Source organism: Prionailurus bengalensis, chromosome B4 (genome assembly GCF_016509475.1).
Source record: "Prionailurus bengalensis isolate Pbe53 chromosome B4, Fcat_Pben_1.1_paternal_pri, whole genome shotgun sequence".
Taxonomy (NCBI): domain Eukaryota; kingdom Metazoa; phylum Chordata; class Mammalia; order Carnivora; family Felidae; genus Prionailurus; species Prionailurus bengalensis.
The window spans coordinates 75,453,397-75,480,146 of NC_057358.1; the positions used below are offsets into that span (position 1 = coordinate 75,453,397).

General features: G+C 39.0%; 1 protein-coding gene and 3 non-coding genes across 7 annotated transcripts; all 4 read right to left on the reverse strand.

The window, feature by feature from the left end:
- Window positions 1–5,813: 5,813 nt before the first annotated feature.
- On the reverse strand, window positions 5,814–25,554 carry KANSL2 (KAT8 regulatory NSL complex subunit 2). Of its 4 annotated transcripts, none has more exons than XM_043561755.1 (10): window positions 25,443–25,554; window positions 24,633–24,891; window positions 23,656–23,834; window positions 22,998–23,112; window positions 17,601–17,764; window positions 17,209–17,375; window positions 16,026–16,122; window positions 12,334–12,485; window positions 7,253–7,372; window positions 5,814–6,580 (listed from the first exon to the last, which is right to left on the reverse strand). In XM_043561755.1, exons 2-10 carry the CDS (start codon window positions 24,881–24,883, stop codon window positions 6,449–6,451), a joined length of 1,377 nt encoding a protein of 458 aa, XP_043417690.1. In that variant the 5' UTR covers window positions 24,884–24,891; window positions 25,443–25,554; the 3' UTR covers window positions 5,814–6,448. The 4 variants fall into 4 exon arrangements, with proteins under 4 accessions (XP_043417690.1, XP_043417688.1, XP_043417687.1 ...); XM_043561753.1 differs by having other exon boundaries at window positions 7,222–7,372; window positions 12,232–12,485; XM_043561752.1 differs by having other exon boundaries at window positions 12,232–12,485; window positions 25,443–25,553.
- LOC122474169 lies at window positions 6,780–6,914 on the reverse strand. The gene has a single exon (XR_006294851.1). It is a non-coding gene; the product is annotated as a small nucleolar RNA SNORA2/SNORA34 family (small nucleolar RNA).
- On the reverse strand, window positions 8,280–8,412 carry LOC122474168. The gene has a single exon (XR_006294849.1). It is a non-coding gene; the product is annotated as a small nucleolar RNA SNORA2/SNORA34 family (small nucleolar RNA).
- Window positions 15,798–15,934, reverse strand: LOC122474167. Its single transcript, XR_006294848.1, has one exon. It is a non-coding gene; the product is annotated as a small nucleolar RNA SNORA2/SNORA34 family (small nucleolar RNA).
- Window positions 25,555–26,750: the final 1,196 nt, after the last annotated feature.

Consider the following 26,750-nt stretch of genomic DNA (forward strand, 5'->3'; position numbering starts at 1 on the left):
CAAATTTTCCCTCTTTGTAGATGACAAGACACTCTATATAGAAAACCCAAAAGATTCCACCAAAAAATTGCTAGAACTGATCCATGAATTCAGCAAAGTCGCAGGATATAAAATCAATGCACAGAAATTGGTTGCATTCTTATATACCAATAATGAAGCAACAGAAAAAGAAATCAAGGAATTGATCCCATTTACAATTGTACCAAAAAACATAAAATACCTAGGAGTAAATCTAACCAAAGCTTATATAGCTATAGAAACTTATATAACTATAGAAAGAAACTTATATAACTATAGAAAGCTTATGAAAGAAATTGAAGACACAAAAAATGGAAAACTATTCTATGCTCCTGGATAGGAAGAACAAATATTATAAAAATGTCAATACTACCCAAAGTCACCTACATACTCAATGCAATACCTATCAAAATAACACCAACATTCTTCACAGAGCTAGAACAAACAATCCTAAAATTTATATGGAACAAGAAAAGACCCCAAATAGTCAAAGCAAATCTTGTAAAAGAAAACCAAAGCAGGAGGCATCACAATCCCGGACTTCAAGCTGTATTCCAAAGCTGTAATCATCAAGACTGCATGACACTGGCACAAAAACAGACACTCAGTTCAATGGAACAGAATAGAGAACCCAGAAAAGGACCCATAAATGTATGGCCAACTAATCTTTGACAAAGCAGGAAAGAATATCCAATGGAATAAAGATAGTCTCTTCAGCAAATAGTGGTGTTAAGAAAACTGTGGACAGTGACATGCAGAAAAATGAACCTGGACCACTTTCTTACACGTACACAAAAATAAACTCAAAATGGATGAAAGACCTAAATGTAAGACAGGAAGCCATCAAAATCCTTGAGGAGAAAGCAGGCAAAAACCTCTTTGACCTTGGCCACGGCAACTTCTTACTCAACATATCTCTGGAGGCAAGGGAAACAAAAGCAAAAATGAACAATTGGGACCTCATCAAAATAAAAAGCTTCTGCACAGCAAAGAAAACAATCAGCAAAACTAAAAGGCAACCGACAGAATGGGAGAAGATATTTGCAAACGATATATCAGATAAAGGGTTAGTATCCAAAATCTATAGAGAACTTACCAAACTCAACACCCCAAAAACAAATAATCCAGTGAAGAAATCGGCAAAAGACATGAATAGACACTTCTCCAAAGAAGACATCCAGATGGCCAACTGACACATGAAAACATTCTCAACATCTCTCATCATCAGGGAAATACAAATCAAAACCACAATGAGATACCACCTCACACCTGTCAGAATGGCTGACATTAACAACTCAGGCAACAACATGTTGACGAGGATGTGGAGAAAGAGGATCTCTTTTGCACAGCTGGTGGGAACACAAACTGGTGCGGCCGCTCTGGAAAACAGTATGGAGGTTCTTCAAAAAATTAAAAATAGAACTACCCTACGACCAAGCAATTGCACTACTAGGTATTTATCCAAGGGATACAGGTGTGCTGTTTCGAAGGGGCACATACACCCCAATGTTTATAGTAGCACTATCAACAATAGCCAAAGTACAGCAAGAGCCCAAAAGGCCATCAATGGATGAATGGATATTACTCGGCAATCAAAAAGAATGAAATGTTGCTATTTGCAACTACATGGATGAACTAGAGGGTATAATGCTAAGTGAAATTAGTCAAAGACAAATTGTCATATGACTTCACTCACATGAGGACTTTAAGATAAAAAACAGGTGAACATAACGGAAGGAAAGCAAAAATAATATAAAAACAGGGAGGGGTACAAAACATAAGAGACTTAAATATAGAGAACGGAGGATTGCTGGAGGGATTGTGGGAGGGGAGATGGGCTAAACAGGTAAGGGGTTTAAGGAATCTACTCCTGAAATCATTGTTGCACCATGCACTAACTTGGATGTAAAATATAGGTAAATTATAGAAAAAAAAGAAAAAAGAAAAAAAGAAAAAAATTAAAAGGGTAAGATTTCAAGCTGGGAGAGGAGTAGGGGGCTATTGTCTTTCTCAAGAGAGAGAACAAGGAGCCTGACATTAAGTGAATGAAGCAGACAGGGTCTAAGACAAGAGAGAGGTGAGATCCGTGGAAAATGAAAAGCACGTATCCCTAAAAAAACACTATTTGGCTCCAGTCAATTGTTTCATTCAAGAATATTGCTCAGTGGCAGCTCTTTCTACCCACGGGTCCTGTCCTCATGCTTTAATAAAATCACCTTTTTGTACCAAAAAACAAAACAAAAAAAGAATATTGCTCAGTATCGCTAGAGCTTCCAAATTGTCAAGACATTTTTTTTTTAATTTTTTTTTTTTCTCAACGTTTTTATTTATTTTTGGGACAGAGAGAGACAGAGCATGAACGGGGGAGGGGCAGAGAGAGAGGGAGACACAGAATCGGAAACAGGCTCCAGGCTCTGAGCCATCAGCCCAGAGCCTGACGCGGGGCTCGAACTCACGGACCGTGAGATCGTGACCTGGCTGAAGTCGGACGCTTAACCGACTGCGCCACCCAGGTGCCCCTCAAGACATTTTTAATGTAACTTTTTTATTTTCACAATTGTGCAAAAGAGTCCTCACATATAGGCCAAATCTGGTAATGAAGGTCATCAGTTTGCAACCTGTGGCCCAAAATAAGGTAATGTCAGTAGAGATGAAGAAAGGAAACAAACTCAAGGGACATTATGAAGGAGGAATTGTGATAGCAATCAATCAGGTGTGGGCAGAAGAGAGAACAATGGAATACTTCTAGATTTCCAGTTTGGTCACTGGGTGGATGGTATGCCATTCACTAAGCCATGAAACACAGGTAGAAGGGGTATAAGGAACATTTGGGTAGCTGTAACTAATCAGCTGAAGGAATGACTGGGGTTGGAGCTGAAGTCATTTTCCAGCTATATCCCTGTTCTCTAGGCACCACCACTCCCATCCCTACATCTTTGGCTCAGCTCCATCAGTGATACCTAGTCAACTGATGAAACACGGGACATCAAAGTGACACCTGGTACTAAGCAAGACTAAGTTTGAGAAAAGCTGGGTAGATACATCCATCAAATGGAACCATCCATGGAGGCTAACAGTGAAGCCAGGTGGTATTGTCTAATGTTAGGATGGTGACAGTCCTGATGACCTAAGGTTACAACCAAGGTGGCCAATCATTGCAGGTTGAGAGATCTGGGGAGCTGAGCCAGTTGGGGACCTCAAAGTGTTCAGAAAATGAAACAGGGAACCCAGAAAATATCCTCTCCTCTTAAAGGAAACTTAATTTCAAACATTGAGACTATGATCACTTGCCCATTACACCATCCCTGGTTGCTGGAATCTGAAGGCATTAACCTATCTTTATCCCAGCCACACACTGGTCAAAAGGCTTCCTAAGAGAAAGGAAATCCTGCCATTTGGGACAACATGGATGGACCTTGAAGGCATTATGCTAAGTAAAATAAGCCAGAGAGGGGCGCCTGGGTGGCGCAGTCGGTTAAGTGTCCGACTTCAGCCAGGTCACGATCTCGCGGTCCGTGAGTTCGAGCCCCGCGTCAGGCTCTGGGCTGATGGCTCAGAGCCTGGAGCCTGTTTCCGATTCTGTGTCTCCCTCTCTCTCTGCCCCTCCCCCGTTCATGCTCTGTCTCTCTCTGTCCCAAAAAATAAATAAACGTTGAAAAAAAAAATTTTTTTTAAAAATAAGCCAGAGAAAGACAAATAGTGTATAATCTCACCTACACATGGAGTCTTAAAAAAAACCAATTCACAGAAACAGGGAACAGACTGGTGGTTGCCAGAGACAGGGGTGGGGATAGGGGAAATTGGTGACCGTGGACAGAGGTACAAACTTCCCATTACACAATGAATAAATTCTGGAGAAGTAATTACGATTGAAAAAAAAAAAAAAGTTAAATGGGAAGTAGGAGAGCCAAAGGGGTTTCTTAAAAGGAGGCCTCTTTCACCTGCAGCACAAAAGCACCCAGAACTGAGTAACGGGCTGAGATTTAAGAGTTAAATTCTAAAAAAAAAAGCTCCAATGCTCAACCACAGTACTTATGCTAAGGTCAGGAGCCTGACTGGAAAAACCTGAGATCCTATAGTATTAACACATCTGGGTAGAAGCCCCCAAGAATACTGGTTCTGCAGACTTCCCTGAACTGTATTTGCAGAGGTGGCCCATCACTCCCTAGCAATAGCTAGCACTTCCCCCATGCAGGCGGGCTCTCTTGAAGAAAGCCTTGCTCACACAAAGCTGCCTCAACCTCATCTCTCTTCTGCCAGGCCAGTAACCAGGGTTAAATCCCAGCATAATCCAGCTGGAAATGCAGTGGGTCAAATAAAGAAACTTTACCACAAACGAACTGAGAACTAGCTAGCATATAACTGGTAGAAGGCAGGGGAATACCAAGGGTATGCCTAATCAAGGGCACCAGAACATAAAACTGGATAAGTCATGGACTTGGGAGCATGTCCTCAGTACTCAGGATTTAACATCTTGACCAGGAGCCCAGGGAATGGGGTAAACTAGCTTCCAGGGAGCCTTTCAGAAACTTGAGGAAAAAATGATGGCAAGCACTCAGCGAAATGAAAATGCCAGAATTGCCCTGGCAGAAGGCAAAGCAATCAAAAGGTGCAGGGAGGAGGATATGCCAAATTGGGTCCATTTTGAGAGGCCCAGAGGACATCCTCATTCACCAAAGCCATCAGGTAAGCAGGGCACCAATATTACTAAGTTCAGTGCGCCTTCTCTGGAGGCCAGGACCGAGCTTGGTAATACCCGTGAAGATCATGGGGCTACTAAATAAAGGTGGGCAGCACTTTCACTGACAAAAGTCAAGGGACAATTACAGGTATACCTCATTTTATTGTGCTTCACTTTATTGCACTTTGCAGATAATTGCGTTTCCTCACAAAATGAAGGTTTGTGGCAACCCTGCATTGAGCAAATGTATTGGCACGATTTTTCCAACACCATTTGCTCACTTTATGTCTCTAGGTCACATGTTTAATTCTTGCAATATTTCAGATTTTTTCATTATTATATATGAACAGTGATTAGACTTGCTGAAAGCTCAGATGATGGTTAGCATTTTTTTAGCAATAAAGTATCTTTTAACTAGGTATGCTCTTTTTTTAGACATAATGCTACTGCATACTTAATAGACTATAGTATAAACATAACCTTTATATGCATTGGGAAACCCGAAAATTCACCTGGCTCTTTATCTAGATATTTGTTTTACTACAGTGGTCTGGAACCTAACCCACAATACCTCTGAGTTAAGCCTATAATAGATAACTTCTAGCATAGGTAACTCAAACCTAAACGAACTTCTATTTTAACCCTATCTTTAGATTCATCATCAAAATGATCTTGACAACTTATGTCTCTCTCAGTGATCTAGCATCAGGCCCGACTTCAATGGAAGTTTTACATATATATATATATATATATATATATATATATATATATATATATATATATATATATTCCAAGCTCTGGAGAACTCTATGATAACCAGACATTAACTGGGAGAAAGAAAGGCAAGTGGAAGTAGGGGACACAGAGAGCAGGATGAAAATAAGGAAGATACTTGGAACTAGTAGGCTTTAATAAGGAAGTTCCACCCCTTTCTACCTACTTCTTACAGGTTTTTATGTTATCCTCCAAACCAAACCAATTTACCGAAAATGTGTCTACTTCTTGGAAAGGAAGTTTACCTGTCCTGTTTTCCCTTTCCCATCAGAGACAACTCCCTAAGGACTCCAAAATATATATATGTTCACAAATATAAACAAAACATGCATTCAAGTGATTGTTTTACATTTTCATAACATTTTAACATTTAATAGAAATTATATACAATAATTTGTTATTGTATCTTACATAAGATAGCCACTACAGAAATTTACATAGGTTAGAAGCAAGATGGATGGTTAAGGAGGGCCCAGTCCTGTGGGCTATTCTCAGAGGTTATAGGTCAGAGTTCACTGGAGGGTTGAGGGGGGGTTCAGATTATCCAATCAGGTGAGAGGTGAAGAAAGGCTAAAACACAAGTCATTAGATAGAGAAAATCAAACACTGGGTTTCATCAATATCCAAAGGGTACACATCTCCTGCCGAAACACCTATGTGGATTTATTCCAAGACTTGGGAATTCCCATTACAAAGATGTCTCTCCCCTCAGGCATGGTCCCAAATACTCTCTCAATCCCAGCAGCTCTGACATGAATCACCGATCTCTCTTCCTTGCACAGAGTGAGAAGCCATCCACAACCTGTAGACACTACTGGTCCCTTCCCCCCAAATTTGGTTTGACTACAGCACTCAATAACCCAGAGGAAAAACAACGTAATCGGAGTTGTCCTTCAGTGAGAGAGAGTTATAAATATTTGTTTAAAAATGGAAAATTCAAATCCTCCAAAGTCAAATGGTTCCCAAAACAAACTATCAACTGATAGAAGAAGGTTCTGGTTTCCCATTTGCAGTAGCCACTCCACTTTGAGGCAGTGGTGCAGAGACTTTCTCAGAATTTCGAGACCCCTGTGATCTGCACCCATCTCCAGCCATCTGTATCTGGCCCTGTTAAAAGAAAATCACTTTGGTTACAAATCCATTCATTAGGGTCTGAAACATGAATCTGAATTATCAAGATCAAGACAGCAGAAATAAAACTCTGAGCAGATGCTCTTCCCCATATGTAACAATCTCTGACCCTTGGGAGTAAGCAGTCATTAGCTATAGCATTCCTGAGGCTCTCCCAATGGGAGGGAGAACTGTGGGTTGTTTCTTCCAATGAAACAGCCATTCTTTGCTGAGACTCCAGAACAGCCAGCAAATCACAGGAAGATAGTTCTTTGGGCCTCTGCTTGAAACCAACAGCAGAGTACAACTGCTAGTCTTCAGTCAGGGCCACTGGTACCCCACCCAAGAATCAAAGAAAGAAGCCATATCACATTACTTGTCCATACTCTATGAGAAAAACAATTCCAGTGCTGAACCCTCCCTTTAAAAAGAACCATTTATGTAGACTCCTTGTCTTAACCTCTTCTAGTTAACTACATAAACAGTTTCCTGCTCTCTGAGATTCTGGGACTAGTGTCCATCAGGTGTTCTCTCTAACGGCCCATCTGGAGAATTGCCATCTGGGGCACCTTACAGTCCTCTTGTGATAACAACCCCACTCACTGGGAGTACATGCTAGCCATAGCCAGCAGGGAGACCTGTGTCTGGATGGGATTGTTCTTCACTTGCCAGAATATCCACTGAGCCTTCAGCAATTTCTTTGACTGAATGATCTTCAAGGGTTAGTGAAGGATCAAAAAGCAAGGGTGAAGGAGGGCACTGCATACCATCACCCACAACATCCAAGTCCTAGGAAAAGAAAGAGAAAAGCCTATCAGGAACACCAAGGGAACCAATAAGCTTAAGTTGGCATATTTTTCAACAAACCTCAAAGCAATTCTCCCATAGTTCCCTCACCTCCTTGCCTACTTTTAATCAAAAAAAGATTTTCCCCAAATGTCTAACAAATGGGATAAGATCCAAAAGCACTAAAAACTTTTCCTTGCTGCTGAGTATAAAGCACAGACCACTACAGTAGCTTAAACCCATATTTTCAAATTGAAAAATTCAGAGACAGAAAGAATAGTAACTGGAGGGAGAGAGGAAGCAGGAGTTCTAGTTCAATGGGCAGAGTCTCTGGGCTGATGGGAAAGTTCTGGAGATAGTGATGGTTGTGCAATACTGTGAACGTACTTAACACCACTGAATTATACACTTAAAAATGGTTGAAACAGTCAATTTCATGTTACAAATATTTTACAAAGAAACTCTATTAAAAAGAAAGCATATTCCCTCTAAGACTAACTGTAATCAAGATCTACATTCACCGATGTTGAATATAATATAGACAATCAGCATAATCACAAACTAAAATATTGCTTTAACAGATTGGACAATATGAGGGGTGCCTGGCTGGCACAGTCGATATAACATGCGACTCTTGATCTCAGTGTCATGAGTAGCCCATGCTGGACACAGAGCTTACTACAAAAAAAAAAAAAAAAAAAAAATTGGACAATAGAAGATTGCTTGATTAATGCCCTAACAGCCACAGTGAACTACAAAATTCTATTCTGATTAAGTCCCTATCCCCAAACAGCAAATCCCTGATTTTTACACATACTCCAATTGCTGAGAGAGAGAGACAGGAAAAAAGCAAAAAAGGAAAAGGAAAAGGGGAAGGGGAAGGGAGAAAAAGTACGAACAATTCTATAAACTATGTTCTTCCAATTGAACTAGCCATTCCCATTGGGGTGCTGAATGGCTAACAGACCACAGAAACACATTACTCTTGGCTCCTGTTTGAAACCAACAGCTACAGCAAACCACTGGTCTTGATTCAGGGCCTAAGCATTGCAAAGCCATAGACAATGTGTCAAACTGACTTTCATGCCACCAAGAGTCTACTGCTAACCTCTCCTTCACAAGAGTGAATATTACCCAAGGGTTTCTACTCCCCTACACCCAATCCACTTAGCCCCACAAAGCCCCAATAGAGGCTCAAAGTTTCCAGTAATCTAGCTTCACAAGAGGCTTAGTTCTATGCTTTTAAATTAAGTCTAAGAATATGAAACCCTTTCCCTTTCTTTGGTGTGCTAATCACACTTCACAATAATTAAGGTAAAGAATATAATTAAAGAATGTACTAGACTTAAAGCTGATCAATTAAAGCAGAAATTTGGAAAAGGGTACGGCCGGCTAATATCTATTTCAGATGTGTAAGAAACTTCTGTACTATTCACAGAAACCAGTGTTTGCACATGGTTAAGCCTGTGAACTATTTTCTCCAATTCTTTTAATATGCACATTATACAAATAATTAACATGGAATTTAAAAGAACCCGTTTAGGTGGTACACCACAAAGTTTCCAAATCTCAGGACGACAATGGTAAGGAAATGTCTTCAAAACAAAATAGATACTGAAAAGGCTTTTCTCACATAGTTATGTTGTCTGTTACAAGAACTAAAATTGGGGAAAAGAACCTAAAACAAGAGAGGAAGAAGGGATCAGCAGAAATGCCTATCAGAACAGCAATATTCAGAGATATAAATCCATCAGGACACAAAGAATATATATTTTGTTCTGATCTCAAAAATCACACACAAAAAGATAGGAACCTCAAAGTAATAGAATTAAGGTATTAGGTACTTGCCAAACATCCTTGGATCAAAGCACAGAAAACAGGCAAATATAACACCCAGATGAAAGACTGAATTTTAACCTAGATTAATACCTAATACCAGGTCTTCCCATAGGTAAAGTTACCAGAAATTATTAACAGGTTATAGAAATGGTATATAAGGCAGAATATAGGTTACAAGCTAAGAATGCTTGGTGAAATTCATACAGTTAAATCATTTTTTTCCCAGCAAATTTTTTATGCTAATAAATATATCCAGAATTATAGGACAGAATTTCTTTTCTAAAACTCGATTTTGTTTCAACATTTTCTGGAGAATTTTTACCTCCAAAGATTAAGAATAAAACTAACTTTTAATGACCAATATGGTTTATCAAAAGTACATTAATATGAACATAATAGATGTTCAAGTACAAAATGGAATGTTTATCATATTTAAATCTCTAATGTCAAAGGTCCATCTTAAAAACTCACTGGATTCCCAAAAATAAGGGGTTACTTCTCATACATTCTTTTTAAGTTTATTTGAGAGTGAGCAAGCACGTACATGAGCACACTCACAAGTCAGGGAAGGGCAGAGAGGAGGAGACAGAATCCCAAGCATGGTCTGCACCATCAGTGCAGAGCCCAGTGCTGGGCTCGAACTCTCGAACTCATGAGATCGTGATGTGAGCAGAGATCAAGAGTCAGACTTCTAACCAACTGCACCACCCAGGCGCCGCTCCCATACATTCTTTTTAAAAAATCCAAACAACAAATAAGAATTAACAGATTTGATAGTATATTTTAAAATATTTTTTAAGATTCCTTAAATGTCAAGCTTCACCTATGATCACATCTTATAATCTCTAATGTTTTGTGAAAAATTCTCCAAAAAGCAATACTGAGATGACAAAAACAGGTGAAAAGGGAAAAGCAAAAAGGTCAAACAGAAATGGTTCTAAGAAATTAAAATCAGATGATATAGAATTTACTAACCTAATACATCTATATAAAATACATTTGCTACTTTCTACATATGTACATTAGTACCTAAAAGGAATCTGGTGATGTGCTTATTAGGTTAATTTTTAGACCCTATAAAGCTGCTCATGTTACTACAAGTTAGGAAGAAAAGGGAAAAGAAAAGAAAAGAAAAGAAAAGAAAAGAAAAGAAAAGAAAAGAAAAGAAAAGAAAAGAAAAGAAAAGAAAAGAAAAGAAAAGAAAAAAAAAAAAAGAAAAGAAAAAAAAGAAAAAAGAAAAGGGCACCTCTCTGCATTTTCTTCACATTTAAAATGAAGGAAAGTGGACAAACTCTGTCCTTATCAATCTAGGACTATGTATTCATTTACCCTCTTCAACATAATCTCTTTGGAAAAATTTGGAAAGCACTTAAGTATATAATAAGGTCCCTTTCTAGTTTTCATATTCTATGAAATCTGTGTGAAAAATTTTTAGTAAGAATTAAGATTATAATAAAAACTGTAATTTTATTATAAATAAAGTAATGAAAATCAAAGTCTAATAAGCATATAAACCATACATAATCAAAACAGGGGTGTTATGGAAAAAAATTACAATCAGTTTATTCTTTTGTTAAGTTTTTATTTATTTTGAGAGAGAGAGAGAGAGAGAGATCTCGGGGTTGTGGGTTTGAGTCCCACATTTGGTGTAGAGATTACTTTAAAAAAATAAAATTTTAGGGGCGCCTGGGTGGCTCAGTCGGTTAAGCGGCCGACTTCGGCTCAGGACATGACCTTGTGGTCCGTGAGTCTAAGCCCCGCGTCGGGCTCTGTGCTGACAGCTCAGAGCCTGGAGCCTGTTTCAGATTCTGTGTCTCCCTCTCTCTGACCCTCCCCCATTCATGCTCTGTCTCTCTGTCTCAAAAATAAATAAACATTAAAAAAATAAAATAAAATTAATTAATTAATTAAAAAAATAAAATTAAAAAAAACGAGCACACCTGGCTGGTTTAGTTGGGAGAAGCACGCAACTTTTTTGTTTAAGTTTTTTTATTTTGGGGAGGGGCAGAAAGAGAGGGAGACAGAGAATCCTGCCCAAGCAGTCTATGCACTGTCAGAGATCATGACCTAAGCCAAAGTCAGACGCTTAACCGACTCAGCCACCCAGGTGCCCCAGGATCTTTTTCAGATATTACCCTGTCCTGGTAAATCCCCTTTTTTAGCAAGCAATACCCTTGAGGCCACTCAAACTTTGCTTCTACCCTTTGCAAAAATCTTAAAACCTATATTCAATCTTCCATTTAGATTTGTCACATTAAACATGACATGGTTATATATAATACACCTTTTATTATGAAATTCAGAAGAATTATCTTCAGAATAAATAATGAAGACCTTTATCCAAAGGGCTAAATATTAAGCAAAGTGCTAAGCTAGAGATGGTGTGTCAACTGATGCCTGAAGTCAGACAGTAGGGTAGTGCTAATTAGGGAAACGAAATCAGAGATGGGTTTATGGGCTGGGACCAATTGAGGAACAAGCTTCAAAAAGTAGTGTACATACTTAGAAGGCTATAAAAATAAATAAAGAGATCACTGCTGTTCTAGTCCATTCACAATAGAATCTATGATAACATATCAAAAATAAAGCCAGTAGCCAGAGCTAAGTTTGCAGTCATTTTCTGGGGGCACGTTAACCTGAAAATGAAACCTTTACTACGACAGAACGAAAACACAAACTTACAACTGTCAAGAGTAGATCTCAGAATCCATTTGTATTACTAAGATTCTAGTGAATCACTCACCTTGTGGATACCAAATTTCCTGGCTACAGCAAATCCAACCATAATCTTAACTTTCCAATTTCCCATAGGTTACAGTTTATTTTCCTTATCATTCTTACAGAAAAACTCTTGCCAATTTAACTGTCTCTAAATCAATATGCTAACATACAAATACAACCATACATACATCATTTCAAAAACTTTATCAACTCTCCTGGCCACAAAAGACTAACCTAGTCTCACCATTAATAAATAAGGCCTTGCCTCAAGGGCCAACCAGAGCAGAGCTTCTCTAACTTACATCACTGAACTCCAGAGGTAAACTCTCAGTGGGCTGAAGCTCGGCAGCACTCAAGTACAGATCCATGGGGCCGGCTTCCAGATCGTGTGGCACAGACAGTACCTGCTCGGGCTTATACATCTGAGGAGGCAACTGGAAATGCAGTGGGCAGCAGGGATCCTCAGAGAGGCTTACAGGAACTGGTTTGTTGCAGGGTACCTCTTCAGACCCCTGGCAGCATTTGAAGAGAACCTGATTCGTGTCCTGACAAATATCTGTAGAAAAACGGTCAAGGGAAATAAAATGGATCTATTGGAGGCACAAAATAGGAAAGAGTTGTCTGCCATGTAAAATTCAAGGTGTGGACTACGGAGACAACTGGTTACATTGGAAACAGAACCAAACCCAGTTAGCAATTTTTAAAGTTCTTCTCAAAATAAGTGTCATTCACTAGCATCTAATTCTAGCTCAAACAGTAATTTAAATCTAGTCCCCAATCTACACTTCAGGATCCCAGTCATTTAAACCAGAGACATTAATCTTGTTCTCATTGAGGAGAGTCAAATGCAAAACATTTGAAAACAGTGCTAAGCAAATAGCAATAACAATTCTAGGTCCCTACACCTATTCAGAAGAAACATGTTATGGCAAAAGCAGGTGGATAGCTTGCAGAGGCGGTACCACCTCCTTCCAAGAATCAAGACACAAATGTTTCTGCTCTGTTAAGCAGACTGGCAAAAGATTACAAAAACTTTTTGAATTTTATTTCCAAACTGTTTACATGTTTTATACTTAAAGCAGCAGAGAACTGGGTAAAATAGAACCTCTAGTAACTAGGGATCTTATCTTGACAAAAAAATAAAAATAAACTTATTTTATTTCCATGCCCCCTTCCCTTTTGAGGGGGTGGGGGTACTAATGCAGAGGAGTTGTATGCTCCCCCAGAGAGAAAGGAAACAATTTCCCATGGAAAGGAACTACTCCAGGAACATTTCAGGAGTACTAACAATTACTTCTATTAAGAGTAAAACAGAAAAGGGCCAGTTTCCAAATTGGCAAAGAAGCTCTGTAAAATGAATCAAAATTAAAATCATGCTTAGGTAAAATAACAAAATTTAGTTCCAGTTACCCTATGAAATAGTTTTTTACTCAAATGATACCACTTCTTGAAATCTTAACTACATGTTTTTTCCCTAGATTAACAGACAACTGTTATTTCAAATGTGGGTTTATTTTTAAACCAGAAAGCTCCATTTCCTATAAACTACGTGTACCCAGGATTATAGAATTATGAGTAAACTTTTCTCCCACATTTTGTGATAATTCCTAAAAATTAAAAAAAATCTAACATACAATTTATTTTTAAACCAAGTAAAACTTCTTGAATAAGCCATTTCTCACAATCACTTCTTGGAAATCTAAGGCAGGGTTTCACACCCTGGCACTATTGACGTTACTGGCTGCCCAGTACACTGCCAGGTGCTTAGCAACACTCTGGCCTCTACCCACTAGATGTCAGTAGCATCTCACTGTCACTCCTGAATTAGAACAAGCAAAATTGTCTCCACACATTGCCAAATGAGGATAAAATGGCACCCAGTTGAGAACCACTCCCCTAAAAGAACAGTAAATAGTACAAAGTAAACAGTATTTATTGAATGAAAACGAACAACCAAATGAACAAGCACATGAATCTAATAGGAACAATCAGATTTGCATTGCTTAAGAAAATCTAAACAGTCTCCAATGTGCTTAAAAAGCCCAATCTTATTAAATTATTAATACTTAAGATCAACCCATTAAATTGTTTTAATCAGAACTGTTTTCATGGAATTCAAAGAACTTTCATAAGTCTCTTATTTAATACAATATATATATCTTGGAAAAACCCTCCCCCCCATCCTCCTCCACCCCCTTTCCTTTCAGATGGGGACAAGAGAGACAAAGAGAAGGGAATGGTTGACCTACAACTAGAGTCTGGGTCCTTCACTTTCAGTCCAGTGCTGTCTCCATTAGACCAGAGTAAAGAGTTAACAGGTCACCAATAGCAGTCGCATCTTTCTCTGGGAGAAGGACTTAAGGAAGGGTAAGTGACTTAAGCAACTATGGAGCGGAAAGGAAAAAAGCATAAAACAAAAAAAATCATACTTCCCTTCTCTTTTCAAATACATTTCATTTTCAACTCTGCTTTTTAAAATATTAATATTCTAATAAGAGAATAATACTGTAAGTCTAAAATACTCCTTAATTTCTGTAAATTGAGTTTTTTTGACTTATAAATTCAAGCTCACTGAAGAAAACCTGCAAGTACAAGGCAGAGGAATAAAGGGCATCCACAACCCCACCATCCAAAAATAGTCAATTTTTACTTCCCCTCCCAGGATTTGATTATATGGAATTCCATACCCTATTTTTGTCACTATCAAACATTTTCCTATGTCATTCATTAATTTTATTAAATAAAATGTTTAACCCCTGGCCTATTCCATATTATATAATAATTTTCTTCTTTATTCCCCATCTCTGAGAATTTCAAGGCTGTCTCTAGTTGAAAGAGTTTTATGTAAAAATATTGGTCTTTGCATTTGATTATCTCCTTAAAATAAATTCCCAGAGGTGACATTATCATATCAAAGAATATGAATACTGTCAAGCTGCTTTCAAAAGTTTGTGCCACTTGATCTTCCCAATGACAGTATTTAGAAGGATCCATTTCACCATAACCTCAACCTGAAATTCACTCAAACATCATATATATACAAACATCAAATTCATAGATTAAAATTTTCATTTCCTATTTCATTTATGTACAGTGAAAACACTTTTCCACTATTAGCCATTTCTACTTTTAAATCTGTCCACCTTTGTCCAATTATGTTTTGAGCATTTATTTATAGTTTTTAATTACCTTGCACAAGTATTTTGTGTATTAAGGACAGTAATCCTTCATCAGACATTTATTGCAATAATTAGTAAACTAGTAAAACATTCAATAAATAGAATAGAAAAAAGTATTCTTTTCAAAGACCAAGGTTCTCCTTTTTCTATTAAAAAGATATTTTATTTTCCATATACTTTATATCTCTTCCAGGCAAATGAAATCCATCAAGATTTATGCCTTTAGATAATAGTATTTAACAAGTACTTTACTGTGAAAGCAACTTACTCGATATCCATAATAAAGATGCACTTTCACAATCAAATAAACAAGTCAAAAAGTCTTATAACCTGATAGTAAATGTGACCTTGCAGCCGAATCAAGAGATGCTATGATGGTTCAAAGGCAAACTAATTGGGAGGGTAGGGGTGGGAGCATTCCATTTTTGGAAATAGATAAGCTTCCAATTTGAATAAAGTCTAAAATACACAAATTGGCCATACAAAAGATTAATTCTCAAAGGAAGGTCACAGTTCAGAACCTATTGTTTTTTTGGTGGAAAACCCACAGTAAATTTTTTTTTTTGATAACTGGACTTAACAGTATTATAATTCCAATGAACAAGTTCTATCAGGGATCTCTATAGTTTGGAATCCCAGTATTAATCAACAACAAATAAATATTAGCCCACACCTATCTCTCATGACTCAGATGTTTCTTTCTAATGAACTGACCATTACATTTCCAAAGTTCTGAAATGGCCAACAGACCATAGAAAGACATTTCTTTAGGCTCCTGCTTGAAACCAACAGCTTCGACAAACTGCTGGCCTTGATTCAGGGCCAAAGGAAAACAAAGACCTTCAATTAAGCAAACTATGAGATATTCCCACCAGCCTTTAGTCTAGCTAGCAAACTGAAAGGAATAAAAAAGATACGGGTAAGGCAGTGTCTGGTCATTGGAAGAGACTGATTAGAACATCGAACATCATCCACAAAGGCCAAGCACCTCTGACTGGAACGAGTCGTATGAGCCTAAAATGGAGAAAATAAATAAACGTTCAAAAGAAAATACAACCAGTTATCTATGACAATACTAACTTATAACATATAAGGTACACCCTTAAAGGCTAAAGAAAAAAAAAAAACCCTCAATATTTGACAAATTTACTCACAAGACTATATGAAAGGAAAAAAAAGTTAAAACTTCATGTTCAAATAATGAGTCAACCCTAATCCAAAATACTTCTCCAGATTATAAGAATGTGATCAGCCTAATGGTTTTCAAACTATTTTGTCTTTTAGAAACCCTTCCCCCCTTTTTACGGCTTGAACTCATAACCTCAAGGTCAAGAGTGGCATGCTCCAAAGACTGAGCCAGCCAGGCACCCTAGCAAACCACTTTATTTATTTATTTATTTATTTATTTCAGCGTTTTTTATTTATTTTTGGGACAGAGAGAGACAGAGCATGAACAGGGGAGGGGCACAGAGAGAGGGAGACACAGAATCGGAAACAGGCTCCAGGCTCCGAGCCATCAGCCCAGAGCCTGACACGGGGCTCGAACTCACAGACCACAAGATCGTGACCTGGCTGAAGTCGGACGCCTAACCGACTGCACCACCCAGGCGCCCCAGCAAACCACTTTTTAAAACTGTAATTTTATAGGTGCCTGGGTGGCTCAGTCAATTAAGTGTCTGATTTCAGCTCAGGTCATGCTCCTGCAGTCCATGAGTCTGAGCCCCACATTGAGCTGTGCTGACATCTCAGATCCTGGAGCCTGCTTCAGATTCTGTGTCTCCCTCTCTCTGCCCTTCCCCTGCATACTCTGTCTCTCTCTCTCTCTCTAATAAATAAATATTAAAAAAAATTTTTTTTAATTGTAGTTTTATGTGGAGCCTCAACAAATAAAACAGATAAAAATGGAATTATCATTGAGGCAGAGACCAAGGGCTTAAAAAACAAATTAAGAATGATCACTTAACTGTGCTCTTTTCAATTTACCCCACATCCAATTAAATTAAGTCAGATTTCAGAGCCAAGACTATACAATATTTTGACTATTTGTGACTTTGTAAACAAAGCAAATATATGCCCCTTAGAGGTATAAACACAAATTACCTGTTGGGCAGCACCATCTGTGGCCAGCATTCTGCGTTCCTTCAGCTGCCTATGTAATAAGGCTTCCACTCCATAGCGCTGACGATACCGCCGAAGACATTTTAGACGCTTTAAGTTCTCTCGTTCTTTGGCCAAAAGTCCCTCTGGGCCAGTTAGGAGACTACTACCTGGTGAGTCACAACAGTCAAGACGCTATGTGCCAAGTAACCAATGAAGGATGGCTTCCCCAAATTAAGAAGAAATAAACTGGGAAATCTTTAGCCGTAAGACAGCCATCTTCAAAAGCAAATTTTTCACTCCAGGTACCAAGACAGAAATATATCTAAGTACTACCAAATGCACATGTTGAACCCACAATACAACAGCTTATTGGAACTTAGCATAAAACTTGCCTAGAGCTTCATGTTCCACTTTGCGATTATGTAAATAACGTCGCTTCTTCTCTTTGAGCAGATGCTGAAGTCGTTTAAACTGATCGATGTACAAAGACTGCAACCGAATTAGTTTCTCACGCATAATCAGGGCAACTTCTTCTGCTGTATAAACACCAGCATGTCTACAATGAAACAGAATTCAGCAAAGCATAAGAAAACACAATAAACCCCAAGCTTAAAAGGAGACAAGGGTAGAGGTGAGACTTAACCTTGTTACTTAACAAGAAGTCACCCAACTACCCATCAACAGATGAAGATAATGATGTGGCATATATATAAATGGAATATTTACTCAGCCGTCAAAAAGAATGAAATCATGCCATTTGCAACGTGGATGGAGCTAGAGTGTATTATGATGCTACACAAAATAAGTCAGTCAAAGAAAGACAAATACCATATGATTTCACTTATGTGGGATTTAAGAAACAAAACAGATGAACATATGGGAAGGGGGGATGGCGGGATGGCTGGACGGCTAGATAGATAGATAGATAGATAGATAGCTGGCTGGATAGATAGACAGACAGACAGACAGACAGACAAAAAAGAGGGAAAGAAACCATAAAAGACTCTTTAACTACAGAGAACTGAGGTTGCTGGAGGGGAGGTGGGTGAGGGATAGGCTGGAAGGGTGATATGTATTAAGGCATGCACTTGTGATAAGCACTGGGTGTTATGGAGTCTTTTTTTTTAAGTTTACTTATTTATTTTTGAGAGAGAAAAAGAAAGAGAAAGCACATGCGCACAGAAGGGGAAGAGCCAGAGAGAAAAAAATCCCAAGCAGGCTCCGCACCATCAGCACAGAGCCCGATGCAGGGACTGAACTCACAAACTGTAAAATCATGACCTGAGCAGAAGTTAGTCATTTAACCAACTGAGCCATCTAAGCGCCCCAAGCATTGGGTGTTGTATGTAAATGATGAATCACTGAATTCTATTCCTGAAGCCAATATTACACTGTTTGTTAACTAACTAGAATTTAAATAAAAATTAAAAAATAAAAAAGAACTCACCACTGAGACAATCACCTTATTAAATATGAACATTGTCATGCAACATGCAAGTTGTTATTAAAAAACAAAACAACAGGGGCGCCTGGGTGGCTCAGTTGGTTAGGCGTCCGACTTCAGCTCAGGTCACGATCTCGCAGTCCGTGAGTTCGAGCCCTGCATCGGGCTCTGGGCTGATGGCTCAGAGCCTGGAGCCTGCTTCCAATTCTGTGTCTCCCTCCTTCTCTGCCCCTCCCCCATTCATGCTCTGTCTCTCTCTGTCCCAAAAATAAATAAACGTTAAAAAAAAATTAAAAAAACAAAACAACAAAGAAAATCTCCAAGTATGGATGCTAATGTATAATCTCACAATATGAGGAAGGGGAGATGCTTCATTATTTTCCCCAGTTATGTTACATTACGTTTAAGAAAAAGTGAAGATATGGAACACTCAAAAATTTTTATTAATCTACATTCTTACCCCATTTCATAATTTAGTCACTTACCAGTCAGGACAGCTTAAAAGTATTCAATTTAGTAGCATTTATATCTTAATATATTTTAAATGAAGTACAAAAGGTAACAAATAATTTCAATTTCTAATTTAAAATACACTTTTTTTTTTAATTTTAAGTAGGCTCCACACCCAGCCCAGAGCCCAACTTGAGGCCCAAACTCATGACCTGAGATCAAGACCTAAGCTGAGATCAAGAGTTGTACATTCAACCGACTGAGCCACACGGATGCCCCGTAATTTAAAACACATTCCTATATTGGGGTTTATGTGGGCCCTTAAAACACTGGTCCACAAAGGCTATTCACTGTCCTCCAGCTCATTTCCTTGACAAATTTCTCAAAATACAGTACCCTAAGTTAACCTTTAATTGCCAAAGATCTAGATCCACACCAATTTTACTAAGCTTTACCACCAATTATAAACAGAACTTTTTAAAGTTATTGTGCTGATTATGAGGTCACAAAGCCAATAAGTTAAACGGCGGTTTAAATGGAGACTTTCCAGACTCTGATTTAAGTAACTCAAAATGAAAAGACTAGTTGCAAATTTGAAAGACTTTTGGTTCCATTTGCCTCGTGTGATCATTAAACAGGAAGAGCAAACTAGGTATGTACCTTGACTTGCTATTTTCATTCTGAGTAAAAAATTATTTCCTTCACTTAAAACACAATGCATGCAAATTACATACTCTAATTTTAGGGGCACCTGTGTGGCTCAGTCAGTTAAGTGCCCTACTCTTGATTTTGGCTCTGGTCACATGCTCACCATTGAGCCCCATGTCAGGCTCTATGCTGACAGAGCAGAGCCTGTTGGAGATTCTCTCCCCCTCTCTCTCAGCCCCTCCCCTGCTCACAATCTCTCAAAATAAACAAACAAACAAATAAATATGGCTGTTCCAGACATTCATGGCTAGTTATTAAAATCATGTTATTAAAACCAGGACACATGGGTGGCTCAGTCAGCTAAGCATCTGACTCTTGATTTTGGCTCAGGTCATGATCTCACAGCTGTTGAGATCAAGCCCTACATCAGAATCTATGCCAACAGGGGGGCCTGGGCGGCTCAGTCAGTTCAGCGTCTGACTTCGGCTCAGGTCATGATCTCACCATTCATGAGTTTGAGCCCCATATCAGGCTCTCTGCTGACAGCTCAGAGCCTGGAGCCTGCTGCGGATTCTATGTCTCCCTCTCTCTTTGCCCCTCCCCCACTCGTACTCTGTGTCTGTCTCAAAAATAAATAAAACATTTAAAAAAGTTAAAAAAAAAAAAAAAAAAAACTATGCTGACAGCCAGAGCCTGCTTGGAATATTCTCTCTCAAAATAAACAAACATTAAAAAAAAAATTTTTTTAATAAAAGCATGCACCAACTTCCCTTACTCTGATACTCATAAATTTAAGTCAGAGATTTATTATCTGAATGCATCTTCAACAAAGAGGGAATCATCTTACATTCCTTGTATATTAGTGTCTCTTATCTAAGGGCATTCCTCCAAATTTATTCTAATAACAATGAAGACTCAATAACTTGAAATGACCTTTACCAAAACTAACTCTGAATGCCTGTAGAAGTCATATGATAAAAATTACTTTCTAAAAAGGGAACGATTGAACAATTACTCTTTTTTTTTTTTTTTTAACTTTTCTTGGCTGGCTGTTTCTGTTGTTGTTGTTTATTTTATTTTAGAGACAGAGAGGGGGAGAGGGGCAGAGAGAAAGAATCTTAAGCAGGCTCCACACCCAATCTTACCATTTTGAGATCAGGACCTCAGCTGAAATCAAGAATCAGATGTTTAACCGACTGAGCCACCCTGGCGCCCCTAACAGTTACTCATAGGCTAAAACTTCACCAGTGCTGGATGTTGTTATAAATGGACTTTTCAGATTCCTTTTTTTTTTAATTTTTTTTTTTTTTTTAGCATTTATTTATTTTTTGAGAGGCAGAGAGAGACAGTAGGAGCAGGGAAAGGACAGAAAGAGGGAGACACAGAATCCAAAGTAGGTTCCAGGCTCTGAGCTGTCAGCACAGGGCCTGATGCAGGACTCGAACTCACCAACAGTGAGATCATGACCTGAGCCACCCAGGTGCCCCTCAGATTACTTTTTACAAAGCAATTAAGTAAATGGTTACTTTGAGGGAAATCACATACACATACCTATAAGGGGGAAAAGAAACTATGCCAATATTAATCCTAGTTAGGATAAAATCTCTAATGACATCATCATAAACAATACAAAAAGCACCCTCCTGGAACAAGCAAATGAAGACAATATATGCTGTAAATTGCTAACGATTCAAAAAGTGGTCCTAGTGACAATAAAACACTGGCACCAGAGATGAAAAGAATTTCATTAAATACTCTTTTATTAAATTTAACAACACAGTAATATGCAACCACATTAACAAATTTAATACTCTAAGACATTTAACAACTGTATTTACAGCCCTAAAAATGCAAATATTTTAAGAGGTCAAAATTTTTTGGATAATCTCATGGGGGAATTAAAGAAAGCCTTATATTTAGTTGCCTAATAGGTGATCATACTTGGGGCTTTACTTTCCCCCTTGGAATGTTCCTTTTAGGAGAAATTGACACCAAATACCTAGTCCTTTTAACATTTATACTTCTCATTAAATTAACTGGTATTTTTAAGCTACACTAGCATAAATGTGTCCCCAAGAGACTGATCCACTCTAGATTACTACCGACAAAATCAAGTTTCTGGACCTTCAAACCTATTTACCATACCAAAGGACAGTCACTTTGTGACCCTACAGAGCATATACCTCTTCAAAGCAGCAAGTCTGGCATTTCCAGAAGCACAATGGGGGGGTAAAGAATGTTTGATATTAAGTTACCAAGTAAATAAACCAAATAAACCGAAGTTACTGTGAGAGAATTCTGCTAGATAATGACTAGATAACGAACATTCCTTTGCAAACTACTTAGATAGAACTTCCCAATAAGTCCTTCCTGAAGAGCTGACTACACTGACATTACTCAAGAAAAATAGACACAATTATTATACTCAGAAAATGTAAACCTAAATGACTTTTTATGAACAGTCTAGAAATTCATTACCCCTCCCACTATTTATAATACTTCTATGCAAACTGTCAGTGGGAAGTATTAGACAGTAATCAAAAAGAATGAAGAAAACAAAAAAAGAAAAAACTCAAGTAAACACAAACCATGACACTTTTGAGTGGCAATGTTTTTGTTTCTGTAACTCCAAGGTGACCCATGGGTTAAATGAAGAGTAGAACCTTAGTTAAGATATAATTACATACACATATTACTCACTTCTGGTTTCTACCTCAGTTGCTCTTAGCCATGAAACCAAAGGGCACTCTTGAACATCTTTTTATTTTTCCACCGGGGGAAAAAAAAAAAAACAACACTCATAAAATGTAACTCTGAAAAAAATGTATTCAAATACAATCACATTATTGTTCCTGAGATTTAAGCCAGGAATCCACTTACATCAGTTTCCTCTTCTCTAACTGATCTAAGCCATTTCTCAACCAACCTCCCACTCCTATGTCCAAGAAATTTCCTATTTTCTCCCCTATACTTTCTCATGTGTAGAATTTGATACCTAAAAACTTCCCCAAATTCCAAGACTTCCAAACAAGAATCAAATTTTGCCTTGCAGCAAGATGGTGATGAACCAGGACACTAACATACGGAAGCTATTAAGCTATTACTGCTCACAAATAACTAAGTTATCTTCAACACCGCTAGGTTATTAACCTATTAATAGTTTACTATAGTTAATTAACAGCATTACTGTAGTCCACACACTGACTGCAAAAAATATTTAAAAGCCTTATGTGGAGTTACAACTTACTTTAGGGGATCTTCTTGATCACTGTCTATGCTATCAGCTTCACTGTCAGGGTCACCTCTCCATGTCTGATCCACAGTAATGGGTTCCTGCTCCCCATCACTCCAGCTGTCTTCATCTGAGGCAAGGAAGGGAGAGCAGCCATTAAGACTTCCCACCTCTGTAACTCCACCACACAAAACTAGATTACTTAACACATCAACCCAAACCTTAAAATTTAAAACAAAACAAACAACTCCCCCCCACCTCCCCCCAAAAAAATTTTTAGCAGAAAGGCACTGGCAAATAAAGTCAGCTTAAAAAATACAACCCAGGTGAGAGTACTTATAACATAAAGGAGGTAACCATGCCCTCAAAAGGACAGAAAGGTCAACTCAAAATTACTCTTGCTTCCTGAAATTACCTTGCCTAACAAAGACAAGCATAAAAACAGCTATGAAGGAAACAGTCATAAAGTCAAGAAAGTAAACCCAAGCACAGGCTACTTCAAACTGAAAAGAACTGGTGAACATAGCAATGCTGGAATTCTCATCAAATTGTCAATGAATTAATTACCGTATTATCACTTGTCATGTATGTTCAAGATACTGTGCTAAATAAACCAAAATAAGTTCTTTAACTTACTTTTTCCTTTTTCATTCTAAGGAGAGAAGATCCTTACCCAGAATTCGGCTGGCTTCACTGCGGCTACTTTCTGGAGTCTGAGACCCCAGCTCTGTCTTAGCATAGGAGCTCAGCTGGCACAAGAGTGTTTCACCCATAGGCCCTGGATTAGTCTTCTTCATTTGAGCATGAAGTGCCAGGGCATTCCTACGGACATGTTCAGCACAGAAAGACACCCTAAGAAGACAAAATATTAACATTTTATACTCAGGTCCCTTCTTGAAAGAGTTCTACCATTTTCACTGTCACTAATCTTTAGATCTTTTTAGGAAATTAAAATTACTATTACCTTCATTTATAAATTAAAAAGGCCAGTGAAGCAGAGTAATTTAACTAGCCCAAGGTCAACTCATTTGGTATTACTAAGGGGAAATGCAGGTATCATAATCTGGTGCTTCATTCATCAAACAAAACATTCCAACTATAAAAACGCTGACATCATCTTAGAGCAAATCAAAGAGATCCTCTTTCATCTTTCAAAATTGATTCTGGAAGGCAACTCTACACTTTAATTCAGCATCAATCCAGTGAAGGTAAGAAGATGTGGGACACAATTTTAAAACCAAAATATACATGCAGAATTAACTAGCCAAGTTATGTGAATACTTTTGCTTCAATGATGAAAGCTATAAAGCTTTTCTGGGGAACCAGAATACACATACATGCAGTTTTGCATATTACTTAACAAGGATCAGGGATGACCCACAGGGCCATGGACTCCAGAGTTAAGAATAATCTAGAATATCCCTTTATTTTATAGACAAGAGAAAACGTCTAAACAGATTAATTGAGTGGACCAAACGGAAGTGGTCTCTCCAGTTTTCAACGTTTTTATTTTTTCTCCCCAAGGATATATCCATAACCCCAATTTTACAAAAATCCCAGATATTCCCAAGCCCACAATATACCACATCTCCCCTCTCACTTTAAAACTAAAAGTACAAACGACATAGATTATTATCTACACATATATACCCATCTTTCTTCTCAGGCTTTGGAGCAGCACTGGGACATCTTTTTCCATTCTTCGTCGATATATAACTACACTGCTTGAAGGGTGCATTCTTGTCTTCAAGGATATGCTTAATACAAAACTCCTGCCCCTCCAGACGAGGTTGCGAGCATGGGCGATGAGTGAATGAACAAGACAGAGGCTCCTGAGACCTGGGCACTGGGGTTATCCTCCCCCGATTGGTCGGCAAGACGTGGATCCGAATCCTGTTCATACCAAAACCTGCAGGGTCACACACACAAAAAGCCCTTACCCTTCCCGAAAATTCCTGCTCTACGACATCCGGGCAGACTGCAGATAGTTTCCAAAGGACAAGCAGAAGTCACGCTCTGTAACTCCCCTCCGCACAGGTCTCCCCAGGCCATTAGACAATTTGTGTCACTTCAACCTCTGCGCCATGCCCGCCCCCACCCTGAACACAAGCACGTCGTATCTCAGACTCGCATGGCCGGCGCACGAGGAAGGAGCGCCCGCCCCACGCGGTGGCGGCAACGCCGCAGCGCCGCGCCCGGCCTCCGCCTCCGCCTCCTTGCACGCCGCCTTTGTCCCAGCCCGCCTCAGAGCTCACGGCTGGGCCCTGCCCGTCCTCGGCCGCCTGTGCAAGCGCCATTTTGTCCTCCGACTCTGGGCACCGGAGAATCTGGCTTCTGGGAGCCCAGAGCAGGAGAGCGACCTCCAGGCTGTTTGAGACAAAGTAACAACTCGGAGAGGGCAGGATGAGCGAAGCAGCAGCCTAACTGCAGAAGACAGATCAAGCACTGCGGCCATGTTACCTGTGCCGCCGCGCCGCGCCGCTAGGCCTCTGCCCGCGCCAGCCGCTTCTAACTCGGCCCCCGCTCCTTTCCAGGCTCCCAATTCCTGATTGGCTACTGTGCCCACGGCGGTGTGTCACCATTGGCCGAGGCCAGCTACCTATCATGTCTGGGGAGGCGGGGCGCTGAGAAAAAGCGCGGCTGGGGTGGCTAAGAAGACCTGTCCGTCAGTCAACAGCTCCGCCCCGGGGAGGGTGAGGTTGAGGGTGAGCTAGCTGCCGGAGTCTTTGGAGCGGTGGTGGTGTTTTTTTCTACGTCACAGCGTGGCTTCCTTTCGGTATACTTGTGGGACTACTTTTGGCCGCTGTGTGTTTCTAGGGTGCTGTTACCTCACCGTCCCTACACAGCGGGTAAAAAAATCAGTCGTATAGAGGCCAAAGGATCACGGTACAGTTGACTCTTTATACAGGAAGAAGCTGTAGTTTTCTTTTGTGAGCGGTTGGTTTGAGTACGGAGTCTGGGAAATTAAACACTTGATTTTTCAGAGCAACCCTAAGAGGCAGAGGCTATTATTTCCATTTTACAGATAAGATAACCAAGGAATAGAATGGGCCTAAGTCTAGTAAATGGCAGAAGGAGAATTTGAACCCAACCTTCATTCTTTATCCCTTTATAGTACAGAGCATTGGACTGAGAATAAGGAAATATGAGTTCTGGTTTAGGCCTTGGTTATTGAAAATTCTCTACAATTTCATGCTAAATAATGGAGGTATATAGAAATGGTAGACACAATCCCAATTTTATCATACGTTAGCAATTTTTAGTTAAAAACATCTTTTTTCATCACCACACCTCTTGTAGAAATGAACCAACAATCTTTCCCTCTAACCCTTTTGGATCTTTTTTGCATCCCAAATTCCCAAGCTTCTTTATCTAGTGTCCGTTTCATTTAATGTTTCTCCAGTACCAATGAGCAGGTATGATTCACAGTGCAGGTGAGTATAGAGAATCTACAATGCTCAAACAACAGCAGTCAGCTTAGTCACAAGTGATTAAAACAAAAATGGGAGGTGGAGTAGGTAGAGGAGATGCCAATTCCAGATTAGGGCATCCCTAGAAGGCCCATTACTGAAATTCATTCAACAAATATTTACTGAGTGCCTAAGTGCCATGCACTAGACATACAGAGAGAACAAGAAAGATAACCATGCTCTTTTGAAGTAAACATGCTTGAGCAGTTTGGGATTGTGGATGCAATACAAACATAATATTAATAGCAACTGTGATTTGTACACATAAGCAAACCCTCCAACCTTCAAAAGGGGTACA

What these genes read in the sequence shown, in the direction of transcription:
- KANSL2 (XM_043561752.1), bottom strand. Translation starts at nt 24,883, where the DNA reads ATGAACAGGATTCGGATCCACGTCTTGCCGACCAATCGGGGGAGGATA. An exon ending in GACCAGACACTGCCTTACCC is followed by an intron (nt 12,486 to 16,025) that starts GTATCTTTTTTA and finishes GTTTTTCTACAG; the next exon opens with ATATTTGTCAGGACACGAAT. An exon ending in AAGGCTCAGTGGATATTCTG is followed by an intron (nt 6,581 to 7,252) that starts GCAAGTGAAGAA and finishes TTCTTTTAACAG; the next exon opens with GGCCAGATACAGATGGCTGG.